At 42.2% G+C, this 14234-nt stretch overlaps 1 protein-coding gene across 1 annotated transcript; it reads left to right on the top strand.

The window, feature by feature from the left end:
- The first annotated feature begins 454 nt into the window (after positions 1-454).
- Positions 455-11256, top strand: LOC114065318 (serpin B12-like). Its single transcript, XM_027899125.1, is given in 11 exon segments — positions 455-517; positions 1962-2126; positions 2128-2201; positions 2203-2313; positions 5676-5853; positions 7265-7378; positions 7740-7871; positions 8741-8858; positions 10100-10242; positions 10439-10609; positions 10724-11256. Coding segments are annotated over 11 exon segments (1674 nt in total). The 3' UTR covers positions 11129-11256.
- Positions 11257-14234: the final 2978 nt, after the last annotated feature.

The raw sequence follows: 14234 nt of genomic DNA, 5'->3' as shown, positions 1-14234 counted from the left end.
TATCCCAGCCTGTGCAAGGCAAGCAGATGTTAGAGATACAAAGCTGTCTTAGCCCACATAAGGCAAACCTCCTTATTGGTCATTTATAATCAGGGTACCTTGCCTGTGAAACTCTTCATTTTTCACTTCTGCCTCTTCTCTCTACCAGTCCCAGTGTGAAGCCTTTTCATCTTGCAGCCCTTCTCCTCATGGAGAAGTATCCATGAGGCTCCTGCTGGTGTGAGAACCATGTTACAGTCCATTGTTTGTCCCACCCATGCTGGAACACCCCTGTGGGCCTTGGGCAAGAAATCTCATGGGAGGACATGGGAAAACGTGTGTGGGAGTTTGTGTATAGGAACACTTATGTGCTGAAAGGTGTGTGTTACAATGGAGAGAGTGAACATAGCTGAGGACTTGTTCAGACTGAAAAGGTGCTCCACCTCAGCTTTCAACAGAGCATTACTATCCAGTGATGGATGATGCCCCCGACAGAAAAAAGCAAGCCATGGCTGGCTTTGGCAGGCAGTTGCGAACTGTAGTGTTGTGTGCCTAGTCATCTCATCACTTGCTCATCTGCACATTCATTGCCCACTTCCTGCTCCTAGCATTTGGCTGAGGAGAAGGGCTACATTTTAATATCTGGTGGTAGCAAAAGTTGTTTGTGGGGAAGAGCAGTTTGGATTTGAAACTTGAAAAATGCAAGGTTTGGCAAATTGGCCTTACTGGAAAAGCAGGACACTTTCGTTAATGTAGTGTCCTAAGGGCCTAGAAAAGACAGAATTTGCACATACATTGACATTTCCTGAGGCGAAGCAGTTAAACTGACGTCAAGGAAGTTCTGAGGGAATATACGGCATAGCAAGTAAAATAAGTCAGTGCAGGAATGATATCAGTGTAGGAGGGGGGGGGAGAAAACACAGAGGATGGAAGAAAGTCTTGCAAGATACTGAAAAACACTTGGACTGTCACTGAAAAGAGGCTAGGACTCACAAAAGCATCACAAGATACACAAAAAGGCAATGTGCATAAATAAATAAGTTTTAAAAATAGAGAAAGAAAGACCTGAGGAGGAAGACTAAGGAGCACTACAGGAACATGGAGGAAGGAAAAACAGAAACAAAGAAGTCTATGGCAAATAAAAGCAAAAAACCAAGGGAAAGAATAGAGGTAACAAGAAGACTCATTTTATCCTTTTGTCTTGCATTGCTTACAAATGCCTCTTTTTGGATGAAAGCACTGGAACCTGGCCAGCTGGGCTGAGACCTTGGCAGAGGAATAGGGACAGCAAAGCTGATGGGAGCTGTGCCTAAGGAAGAGGTTGGTCCAGCTTCAGCACTAGAAGGAAAGTGTGGGAAGGGCAAGATGATGCTGGGCAACCTTCTTTCTCTTTCCTGCTTACCGTGTTTGATTCCTCAAAGACTGTACGAATACAAAGCCAGTTTTATACTTTGTAGGAAGAAAGAAGAGGTGAGAAAGCAAAGACATAAAATTTTCAGGATTACAAAACCACATACATCCCTAGATCAATTTTGATCTCTGAGACCAGCTGCCATAACCCAGTGTTGCACCTGAGCTCAGTTGTGCTGCTTAGGGGAGATCAAACACTCTGCTGATGCAGTTCCATGCTTCCCATTCTTTAATTTCTTCTCACCTTATACTGGAGACTTAACCTGTGTGATCAACCACTTCTGGCTTTCTTTTATTCTTAGCTCCAAGGATTTAAAAGAATACCTCCTGGCTGGGGATTCCTGTTACACTTAAAGAAAATACTTCTTCCCTTCTCTCATTAAGCTCCTTCCACGCTTGTAAAACCAACTCCTTACCTGAGAGAGATATGACTGTAGGCAACATAAAGCTCATGCATTTCCCATTCGTTTGCTCTATGTCTGCAAGCAAGCTCAGTTCCAAAAAATTGTGGCATGCAAACACCTGTGTCCAGGCCAGACCCCATCAAATTTTAAAGGGACTACTCATTGCAGTGCAGCTGTGGATCTGCAGGGTTAATGATCAGTTTTCCAGATGAGGGTGACTTGGCATTGCAATCAGGAGACGTTGCCAGCAGATATTGCCTGCCAAACTTGCTGAGCAGCCTTGAGAGAAGTGCTAATAGCATATTGCTGGATGCAGGTTTACCGGTCTTCTGTGAGGAAACTTCATGTTGACGGCATTCACATTGAACTGCCACATGCTGCTATCAGCAGCAATTGGTTAGAGACTGAACAAGAGAGTGGGAGATTTTTGTAATACGGTAGTCACAGGAACGTGCGCCAGAGCTCAGCTGTTGTGCTCTTCATTTAACCTCTTCAGGCAAGAAGGTAAAAATTCTATGTTGTTTTTGTTGTTTTTTTCCCTCAAAAATAACATAATATTTTTTTTTGGCAGATCCAAAGTAGTCTACAGGCTGGTAAAGTAAACATCATGTTTACTGATGGAACAGAGAGGGTTTACAGGCTGCAGGCAGCAAAACACTGCGGAAATTCAGGTGGCTCACACAAAGGAGCTGGTCTTCTGTGGGACATGAATGAGGAATTCAGGAACACATGCCCAAAGCTATCAGTCTAAAGATTCTTGCCTGAAGAATGCGTTTGAATCTGAAATTTCCCCAGAACCTCTCTTATTAATCCACCAAGATCTATTTCCACAGGACTTATGAGCTCAGTGGCTTATACAAGAAAGTAGATGCTTTTCTGCCTTTATCTCCAGAAGGGATGAAGGGCAGACTCCTTCAGAGAACCTCTGCCTACTCTGGCAGAAACAGGTTTTGTGTAAAGTGATGATGCTGATGACCTGATCAAACCCACCCACAGAATGGGAGATATATGTTAATTTTCCTTCTTTTCTCAGGTTTCCATGGCACAAGAAAAAGCCTTGAAATATTCACTAGATGAGAGGAAGGGCATGCAATTCTTTAACTGGGTTCTTAGGCATTTGCCCTGTACCCTGATACCCTGATCCCACCTGCCAGGGAAATTGTTTATGTTCCTAAACAATAACTCCATAAAATAGGGAGGGTGGAGTGGTATTCAGATTTTGTTTTGTTATTGGGGATGCTAGTCTTAGCCATTAAAATATTAGCTCCTGGGTTTGGCAACAGTGTTCAGAAGCTTACCTGTGCAGCTGCACACAGGCACAGCAAATAACTTGCCACTGTACAGCCTGCAACATGCCAATGTACATCCACATCTGTTTATGCAGAAATAATTAGCCTAGAAGGAGGTATAGAAAATACTGGAGGGACTGATTCCAACTAATAAAAGCAGTCAGCAAAAAAGCTTTCTGGCATAGAAGTAGCATCCTGAGAGTCTGGGCTGTTTGGAAAACGAAATTGGCACCATTTTGCTTGAAAAGCTGTTTTTTTAATGAAATTTATTGTTTTTAATTTAAAATATGTTACTTTGGAAATGTTTTTGTCACTTAAGAACAATTAGAATTTCTGTATTGTAGGAAATTTAATTTTTCTTATGTGCTTCTTGTCCCTTTCTCTCCAAATAAACACAGAAACACTTGGAATTGTATTTTTGTAAGAATGGCCATGAAAAATAAGAAAGTAACTTCTACTAATTTTCATGTGAGGAAACAGCACTATGGTGGTCTTTTTCTAGGATAGACACATGTAATTTCTGCCTATTCTGTCTTCCTTTGTGTATGAGAGGTGAATGTGTATTAAAGCACCTTAATGGAAAGCAGATTGAATAAGTAAAACATGCAACAGGAAGTACCATGTGGCATCAGGGAAAAGGGGTTCCTTCTTACTTACCTTGTATGAAATGCAGAATTACCTTAAAACCAAGGCTACACCTCTCAGCCTCTCTGCCATACTTACTGCCTCCTTCTGTTGACTGAATAGCATAATCTAAATACACCCAATAATTATGATGGATTTGAGCACAGGGTTTTTTTTTTTTTAACCTTTGATAATTTTAATTTTGATTTCATTTACCCTTAGCCAAACCCAAAACTATAAAAGGAGAACAGATCATGAATAGTTATAGAGAAGTCCTTGTCATTTCACACAGGTATGGAAGAAGTTTGTCATCCTTGCAAGGTCTGTGGTATGCAGTGGTTTCTTCTGAAGGAAGCTGTTTTTCTGGGTGGCTTTTGCTCACATACAGCAGCACCGGTAATTTCCATCTGCTGGACTGTGTTAAATGCTGATGAACTATTGTGCAAAGCATCTCCCTTCATCAGTGTCTCTGCGCTGTTGATCATGCCCAGTGCAGATGCTTTGCTACTGCAGAACAGCAGCTAGGATCTTCCTGGAACACTTGATTTGCTCTTAATATTGTCCCTTCTTGTCACCCCAAGATTATTTAAAAGTAACATTACCATTTGTTGTGTGCCATGTAGGTGTTCTCCAAATGCCATGGTCCTTGCAGTAGCTCCAAAACTGTAGTTGAATTATTACATAGATATCACACAGAAGACTTAATGGTGTGGAATCATTCATACACTTGTGCCCACCCCAATTAAGATCAAGAAAGTTCACTAAATCCTTTAAGACTTCAGTAAGAACCTCAACCAGCCCATACTTCCCTCCCCTTCGTTTGGGTTTCTAGGGCGGCTTTCTAAGTAGTTCCCACTCACAAAACCACGGAGTTGGCTGTATTGTTTGCACCTGGATATCTCCCTGAGGACAGCTTGCTGCTTTTGCAAAAGGAGTGGCCACCTCAGTATGCCAGACACTCGCTTTTAAAACCTGTTCCCAGATCCTGGGCTCTCCCTCCATTCTTTGCATTTAGTCCTTTCCCTGCAGGGTGGGGTGGAGGTGCCTCCTTCCCACTGAGTAAGTGTATTAACTCTTTTTTTCTCCCTGACTTATTCTGAAGTTTGGGCACACCTACAATATGTCTCATGGCCTACATTCACCGTGACTGATTTAACAGATCCATTTCAGATCTTTCAAGAGCTGTAGAAGTAGACCAATAATAACTTCAGAACTGAAGATGCACTGAGGTTTTTTTGAGAAGTTTCTGAATAGGAGGATATTAAGGTGGAAGAAAAAAAAATGATTATTTAGTGCAATGTTTTGTGGTAAGATGACCAAACTACTAAAAGGAAAATGAAAACTATATTTCATACAAAGACACAAATAGCAGAGCTAGAACTACTGTTTTCAGAATTAATGAGATAAAACTGATCTTCGAATTCTCTGTGCAGAGAACCTCTTGGGTCTTTCTCCTCTGTTTTCTCCATTTGTATTAGGTCTCTATGTGAAGTGGGTAAAACAAATATCTCAGTATGAAACATTTATGAACGTTTTCTTTCAGCAGCACATGTTCTTTCCATCATTCAGAAACAGGACGTTATTGCTGTGCTTTTCAAGCTTGTCAAATGGCAAGAAATGTCTGCTTTTGCCACACATTACACCTTCATGTATTCAGAAACTTGACAGAAACTCCATACAATGAGTTGAAATAAGACACAGCATGGGATAAGACAGAAAAAGGGTCCTTTCTGAGAACCCTCTGTAAGTGTGGGTCCCTTTTCCAGACCCTCTGTGTCCTTGATACTGCTGTGCATTATAGACTGACAAATATGCACAAGATTGGCTGTTTTGAACTCTCAGAATTTAGAAAACTTTTATTATTTAGCATCCAGCTATGGGATAAACTCAGGGCAGGCAGGTGCTTCACAGCATCTAGCTAGACAAGCTGCATTAAATTCCTTCACTCTTTTGTGCTCCCAGGTACCAGATGCTTCAGGATGGACTCCATTTCTAGACCAGTTACTGAGTTTTGCCTTGATCTCTACAATAAGCTCAACAGAAATGCCGAGGACACAAATATAGTCTTCTCTCCAATGAGCATCTCTGTTGCCCTGGCCCTGATCCATCTAGGTGCAAGAAGCAACACTGCTGCTCAGATAGAAACAGTAAGTATTAACAAACCATGCCGAGATGCTTCCCCATTTCTTGCTGTTCCCTTAATGGAAATGTTGGGCATCCTAGCACGACACACGTGGCTCTCATAGGAAACTGCACAAATGCAGGCACAGATGCTGCCTTCACAATTGTGCTTGATTCACTATGATCCTTACTATCTGCTGGTGTGAATCTCATCATGCCCTCATGCAAGAGCAAGGAGCAAGGGCTGAATAGAAGGAGGCGGTACAGCATGGTGGGGCACTCTGGCTTTTCCCCAGCCTGCTGTCAGAATATCAGACTTTATTTCAAAATTACAGCGTAGCGTTTCTTGTCATGTTTTTTATGAGAATCCTCAAAGTGTTTCTGGGTGGGCAGTGGGGAGAGCTGTAGAAACCTGAATTGGTTACACCTGCGTGGCTGGAAGCATTAGCTCACTTGTCACTTAGGACATTCAAGAGTTAAAATGTCTCACCTCACAGAGACCCCTTCAATCACCGTGCCTTTACTCCCTGCAAGCCAAGTTCTGCTTTCTACAACCTTTCTTCTCTTTTCCTGTTTGAGCCCATGAGTGGTAAGAACCCCAGTAATCTCAAGGCAAAAGTTCTTGTCGGTATCTTACTCTGTACTGCTACATTTTAATGCATCATATTCTAACGCAGCTGTGTGCACAGTCTGACTGCTGGGTCACCCACAGCCAAGGTAGATGTGCTCTCCTCATGAGGATTCCAGGGTGTGGTGGGTTGACCTTGTCTGGTGGCTGCCAGGTGCCCACCCAGACATTCTCACTCCCACTCTTCTACAAGGACAGGGAGAGAAAATAAGATGAAAAAGTTGTGGGTCAAGATAAGGACAGGGACATCACTTGGCAACTAGGGTCATGGCAAAACAGACCTGACTCATTCTGGAGCTGGCTGAACCAGCTCAGTTTGACAATTAGAGTCTGTTCTCTTCATACAGAGGCCTGCAGCCCCCTGGCTACCATAACATCAACCCTACACACAAGGACTGCTGATTGTTTTAGAAAACAAATGGGGACTGCTTAATATCAGTATCCTAAATCAAAAGAGAGTAAGTCTATGTATGATGCAACATTACTGTAAGGGAGAAGCTGCTGGAAATTTTTCAGGGAGATATTTGTGCGTTAGAAACAAGGACTGGTTTCCATTAAGAGCACCATGGTTTTGATATATATCCTAATCTGATGCCACTATTAAGAATGGTTGCAAGAATCCAGTTTTGATGTTTTCAAAGAAAACTATTTTTATCTCTGTGCTTGGGGCAACTTTTTGTTTTGAAATTTAACATAACTGTAGCAATGAAACAAAAATCAAATATAAACATTCTGAGGTAGTGAAGGGTAACATTTTGGGGGATTAAGTGCAAGTTACGGTTGCCATAACTTGCCATCTTCAACTGCAGGTGCTCCACGTCAGGAAATCTGCCGGAGGAACGAGCCTTGGATATGATGAAGAGAATGCAGCCTCAGAAATGGAGCCAGAAGAAAGCCGGGAGAGGCAGCTTTCCCTCTCACAGGTGCGTCCTTGGGTGGGAAGCACTGGAACCCTGTCTTCACTGTGAGGTAGGTTAATAGCGGTAAAGCACTGGTTTGCCACTGGAGGGAGTCAAGATCACAGGCTCAAAGTCTGCCTAATCCTCTAGGAAATGCCTGATACAAGGTGTTATTTTATTAAGGGCCAAACCTTCCGATAAGTCAAGACCAAAGCCTTCCGTGATCTCATCTGAAAGAGGATTAGGCTACAAAGCTTGGAGTAGCTGGATTTAAAAATTACTTCAGCAGGAGTCAGCCTTATAGTGTAATCTAATTAAGATGCAAATTAACAACCAAAGCTATACAGAGGAATCATTTTAATTGTTGTGTTTGTAATAATCCCAGTGTAACAAGGATGGAGACCTTAACCATAAAGCGTTCCAGGCACTGCTTTTACAACTACAAAACCTTGGCGAAAGATATGTTTTAAACCTGGCCAACAATCTTTTTCTACAACAAGGATTTGAAATCCAGCAGGTAAGTTACCTGTATCTGCAAACTGCTGTGGGCCTGACTTCAAGCTTCTCTGTAACCGAGTCTCACTGTTGCCCTTTTTGCGTATGCTTTGGAGCACTCAATGTGCTTCTTGGACCTGTATCTCTTGGGCCTGGTGGGAAAGAGACAAGACTGCGAACTTTCAGTTATTTTATTTTAAAAAACCCAAGCACCTTGTGAATATCAATGGCTACAGAACAAAAATAAAGCAGGGGGTTGTTCACTTTTGGCATATGTCCACATTCAGCCATGGGTGAACTGATAGCCAAAAAAATGGTCTATTCAAGCTGTCTATAAACTACCTACTTCTGGGCTTGCAAGTGGCACAGCTGGGGCAGCAGTAAGTCTGGAGAGGGCTTATCACTTGGGATGTTGAACAAGTTCATGTACAGAGCTACTGCCCTGAATTTCTTGCTCCTTTCTTACTGAGTGTCAAGTGGTCTTGAGATTACTTGGTAAGGCTACCCTGCTAGTCACATCTTTACTTTTCTGTCAGTTCTTTCTGTGGAGTTATTTTGATACTTGAGCATCAAGCATATTTCACATTTTCTCTCTTTCCTGTTTTTTTTTATCTGGACATGAGTTGTGCAGTTGTCCATGAGAAGACTCTTTCTTCTGGCTTTCTTTTTACTTATTTACCATTTTTGCCTATGCAATAGAATAATTGTCTTGTCTTCAAAGATTCTCTGAATAAACTTCAGATAGTTGATGTTTCCAAAATGAAACTTTGCCTTATGGAGTCAACAGGTCCCTCACCATTTCTAAAACACTGTTGAACCATTGATTTCTTTCCAAAGGGAATAAGTACTTAATAGACATGACCAAGTCATAATCTTTATTTTGCTTTACAGCAATTTCTAAGGTGTACCAAGGAACTGTATGGAGCAGTGCTGCAAACAGTGGACTTTCATGGTGCTGTTGAAGCTGCCAGAAGAAAAATTAATGTTTGGGTTGAGAGTGAGACACAAGGTAAAACAAAGCAAAGCCATTGTCGTGCTCTCGCTGCCTTCTTACACTGCTTCAACAAATGAAATTCCAGAATATGAAAAGCAAATGCCTATCTACATTTCTGGGTGTTCACTCTTATGCTGCTTAAATATAGTTTGTCTTCCCATCTGCTCTTGAAATATTAGAGTAGGTTACTAGATAAATTATTTCTGAATTAAAAATTTGTTTGTTGTCAAATACTTTTTTATTCCCGCCCTTATGGCTGGCATGGTAGTTAGAGTAATACCTATAAGGCTTGACCAGATCAGCTGCTTCTGCAAACAGCCACAAATGCAGATACAGCAGGGGATGGAAGCCACGAGATTCATGGTGAGACTGGGAACAGCCAGGAAGAGTGGTGGTGGAGAGCGAGCCCATCTGGGGACCTGGTTATATGTAAAGCAATGCCCACAAAGATGAGAGAGGTGACCACCACCAAGACTCACCAGTGACACCATTTAACCAGCTGTTGCCCATAACAGCAGGGGCCATTGGCTTTTGCTGATTAGACTAAACATGATATCTGCCATTTTCCTTTGGTTTTGCCAGATCTGCAGTAGCAATGGGGTGACAATTTTCTAAATCTTCTCGCTGAACATAAACCAGAGCTTCCTTGAGAACAGGCAAATAGATCTGATGGCTTCTGCAATTTCTCAGTTGCTCATCTCCTGACCAAGCCTATCCTTGTATGAGCAGAGTGGCCTATGACTAGTGTGGGAAAGACCTATTAACCCCTGTTGGCTCCCAGTAAGAGACCTGAAAGTTCAGAAGCCACCTCAGACAAGGTTAGGAACCATCCTTGCTCTGGGTGCTCATATGAAGCCTGTGAACCTGCTAGCTCCTACCTCAGCCTCTGTATAGAAAGTCAAAAGCTCCATGGCCAGTTAACTGCTGCGCTTGCTAGGAAGGGAAAGATGCCCTCCTGCAAACCAAAATAGGTGTTTAATGGGGCTGTCTCCTTTACCATGGAAAATGTCGCCTGGCACATATGTATGATCACTGACAGCTGGCTAATTTGGTGACCCCCAGTTCCCCTGTCCTCCCTGGCTGCTAACAGTGCAGAGGAATCTACCATTTGTTTACTTATGCTGTTTCTGTCCTTTGAATAAACCAAAAGTTCCTAAGCTTTCCCAAAACTAAGTTCACAGACCAGTTACAAGAGTCTAAATCCAGAGTCTTAATGACAACTAATAAATACTTATGTATTTCAAAATTCCCTTTAGGTAAAATCAAGGAACTCTTTGCTCCTGGTGTGATTGATGGACATGCATTGCTGGTGCTGGTGAATGTAATCTACTTCAAAGCACCCTGGGAACACAAGTTTGAGGAACAAAAAACAGTACAGAGAGATTTTAAACTGAATCAGGTACATCTACATTCTGTAAATCTTAACATTATTTACTCTAGAAAGTGTGATCACTTCAAAAGCACAATGTGCAAGGCTTAGCTAGCCTGTGATTAAGGTAAGGGCGTTTTGGGAACTTAACTTGCCTCTCCTGTTGGGAAAAGGTGTTGGTAAGGGCTGTATTGCTTAAGTGACTTCATAATTTTCTTTTCAATAGAACAGAAAAAAACCTGTGCAGATGATGTATCAGAAAGGCACATTTAAACTAGGCTACATTGAGGAAGTGGGTGCTCAGATCCTTGAACTACCGTATGCTCAGAAATCACTGAGCATGATCATCCTGCTGCCAGGTGATGTGGCTGATGGATCTATCAATGGACTGGAGAAGGTAAGGCAGTTTGTATCATGGGCTAAAGCTGAAAGTTAGTTGTCTGAATGGGTAAAGATCCAAATTTTTAAAGCTGCCCACCTATTTTAATCTCTTTTTTCCTCCATCTTATAGATTGAAAGCACAGTGACCTATGAAAACTTAATGCTGTGGACCTCTGTAGAGAACATGTTTGAGACAACAGTGGAGGTCTACCTCCCCCGATTCAAGCTTGAAGACACCTTTAACCTCAATGAGGTGTTGCAAGAGATGGGGATGACTGATATTTTCACTGAATCAAAAGCTGACCTCTCTGCAATGTCGTTTGCAAAATCTCTGGTGCTGTCCAATGTTGTCCATAAGACGTATGTGGAGGTCAATGAGGAAGGCACCGTAGCAGCGGCTGGTACAGGAGCTAGCATTGTGAGGAGGTCTATGCCTATCACAGAGTTGTTTATGGCTAATCACCCTTTCCTATTCTTTATTCGACACAATCCTACCAATACTATTATTTTCTTTGGCAAACTCTGTTCGCCTTAAGATCAGGGTTATTTTACATCGTTGTGAGGAACACCTGGATGAAAATCAGAAATTGCATTTTTTTTTCCCCAGTGCATTCTTAATCCTATGACAGCTGGTTTGTACTTCAAAGTAATCACTGTAACCAGTTTTGTTTAGAACCTATTAATTGGATGCTCTATCTCTAGGCTCCTTGAATTGTAAATATTGATCTGAATCCAGAATGGGAGTAAATTCTACCTTAACCTCACTGAGTATGAATAACAGTTTGTTTCCTCGATGTGTATATATGCTCCTGTATTCCTGCATTTGTATGCATTCTTGCTCATTAATAATAGTGACAGTAGGGGTGAGCTGGGAAGTGACCTTTCGAGATCATCTGGTCCAGCTACCCTGCACAAGCAGGGCCATTTACAGCTGGTTGCCCAAGTCCATGTCCAGAAGGCTTTTGGATTTCTCCAAACCCAAACTCCACCACCTCTTTGAATAACCTCCCAGAAGTCCATCCTAAGTTCTCAAACAACTCCAAAGAGAATTTTGTATGCATAGTGTCTGCAGGAACAGGATACAAAACTGCATATTTCTAAATATGGTTAATTATTTACACAGTAAAGCTCTTTATATGAGGATAAATAAAATTATTTCAGTCTCAAAGAATAGGAAGAAAATGGTCTGAAGCACCCCATTGAAGTTACTGATGTGGAAAACTGTAGCAATAACTTTCCAAGAAATGTGGTTTTTTTTCTCCCATGCTGCTATGTGGTGAATGTTAATGTTGCCAGATGCAAATCTGAAAGACAGGGCTCTCTCCGTGCTTTGAAAAATGAGGCAAGATTTTGTAAAGTACAATGTAAAGCATGAAAATCACAGTTAAACATTAACTGCAAACATGTGTGGGGAAAAAAAACCCACTTCTTCCTGACTGATAGGGAGATATGACTGTTAATTTGCTGGTTTAACATACGTGACATCTTCCTCAGAGGGATTCTGCATGAGATGTAGCAAGTGCCATGTGCTTTTTGACATTTGCCATTACAGCGACTTCATTTTTGTTTTAATTGAAAATAGTACTTAACTTCTGTACTGAAGAAATTCATGTGGCTTAGGAGATGAAGGGCCTGTATCCCATACCATCTCTGGAATTCAAGCCTGTGGCTCCCAGGAGAATCCATCAAGTGCTGTCAGGCCCTGGGATTTGACACAGGATGTATGGCAAAACTGTCCACCTTTCTTTTGAAGCCCTTACATGAATCAATGCAGCTTAATGACACAAGAAGAGAACTCTGGGACTGATAGCTTTGCAGTTCAACAATTGTATTATAGATGAGTTCTGTTTTCCAGTCTCTGGTCCCTGGGCTATTCCTGTTTTAGTCCAGTAACACAGAAAAAAAGTATCTATATGTGTGTGTCTATCCTAGCAATAATGATATGGAAGTATTTTTTCTGTATCTTTGTTATAGCATGAATTTTCCCTCACTTTCTTAATATCTGCCTAGAAAAGAAAATAGTGACTGAAGTAGGTCAATTGTGAGCTTCCTTTCAGCTCTTCAGAGGGTGCTGCTGTGCAGCTTTTTTTGTCTGTATCTTCAGGCATGAAATTAGATATTCTTAATCATGTCACAACTTTTATGTAAGAGCATTGCCACACACACGTCCAAAATTGGTTTGCATTACTCCCTCATTTGAGTGCTTCAGTTTGGAAATAGGGTCCAGCTTTTCCATACACTTACTGACAGTTTAAACATGCTGGAAAAACACTCCTGAAGGACCTCATTTGCAAATCCTGATGGATGCCTTATTTTCTTGCTTCATGAAGAAGTTTGCTTTGGGCACTGCCCTCATTGCTGCAACCTCACAGCACCAGCTACAGCTCTACCTCCACTCACATCCCTGACAGCTTCTTTTCAGAGACCCCCACTGCAGCCTTCTCTGCTGCTTGTCACTCCTCTACCCTGCAATCTGTCAGCACAAAGCTGCCCCAAACATGGGGCAGCAATGACCAGTTCTGCCTTTTCCACAGCCTTGTCAAGTGAGGAATCACCTTACTAAATTCTAGTGAGACAACCACTAGAAGGAAAAGGCTTTCTCAAGGTAGAGTTTCATAACATGGAAAAGTTCCCCAAGCCATATTTTCAGATTATATTAATGCAATCATTGTATGATATCCAATAGGGGCTTAGCTGCATTTTGCTCAGTGGGTTAGGTTGCTGGTCTTCTGTAAGAAATATGATATTCTGTCCAGAGCAGTAGCAAGCACAGTGCCTGTTGGCCTAAAATATAGACAGTACTCAGCCCACACTCATCCTTGAGACACCAGCTGACTGCTGCTTGTGATGCAGAACAACCTCCAGGGTCAAAGGATTAGTGCTTTGACAGTATGGAGCCCATTTACATGCTCATGAACAGTGATGAATATGGAGAATCCTGGAAGACATACCCAGGGGCCTTTGGTGTATCTCTTATACCCCCAGACAGGAGCAACTCCACCTCGCTGCCTTATTTGCTTGTTGTTTCATGCAGACGTTCTAGAGATGCAGATTAACAATGACTGTGGAGCTCAACAAAAGCCTCAGGAGTCCCACATGCATTTAAAACCAAAAACATTGGTGCCTCAAGCTCCTCACACATTTCTGCTGAAATATGTGAGCTAGACCTAAGGGGTTGGAAACCAAATCCATATCTAGAGTACAGCAGCAAATATTCAGAACTGAGAACTCAGCTATGCTCTCATTGCAGTGTCTGACACTCTATTAAACTCTGGGGAAAACCCACATCCAGCCCTGGAGGGGTAAGGAGCACCAGTTTGAATGATGGAGCTGCTCCATCTCAGTGCTCCTTCCATTAGTGCTGTTCATACTGTGAGCGTGGGGGGGGCTGTGCCCACGCAGTCAGGCCCAGGGCTCATTTTGTATAGGAAACGGGCACACACACACAGAATATGTGACCCACAAAATGGCAGTTTATTACTCAAGAAGACAGCTTATATACAGGGAGATACAGAAGGTTCTGGTAAAGGGGTGGATTCTGCCAGGGGGGCATCAAATCCTGGGGGCCTTTGATAAGGGAATTCGGAGGGATAGGTTAAGAGGACATGTCTATTCATTCAGGGGGAAGGGATAGCCAGGAA

The sequence above is a fragment of the Empidonax traillii genome, unplaced genomic scaffold (assembly GCF_003031625.1).
Source record: "Empidonax traillii isolate 1590-97213 ecotype Southwest subspecies unplaced genomic scaffold, ASM303162v1 scaffold644:size547830, whole genome shotgun sequence".
Lineage (NCBI taxonomy): Eukaryota > Metazoa > Chordata > Aves > Passeriformes > Tyrannidae > Empidonax > Empidonax traillii.
The sequence above is the reverse complement of the archived record's forward strand: the minus strand, read 5'-3'. Positions and strand labels throughout refer to the sequence as shown.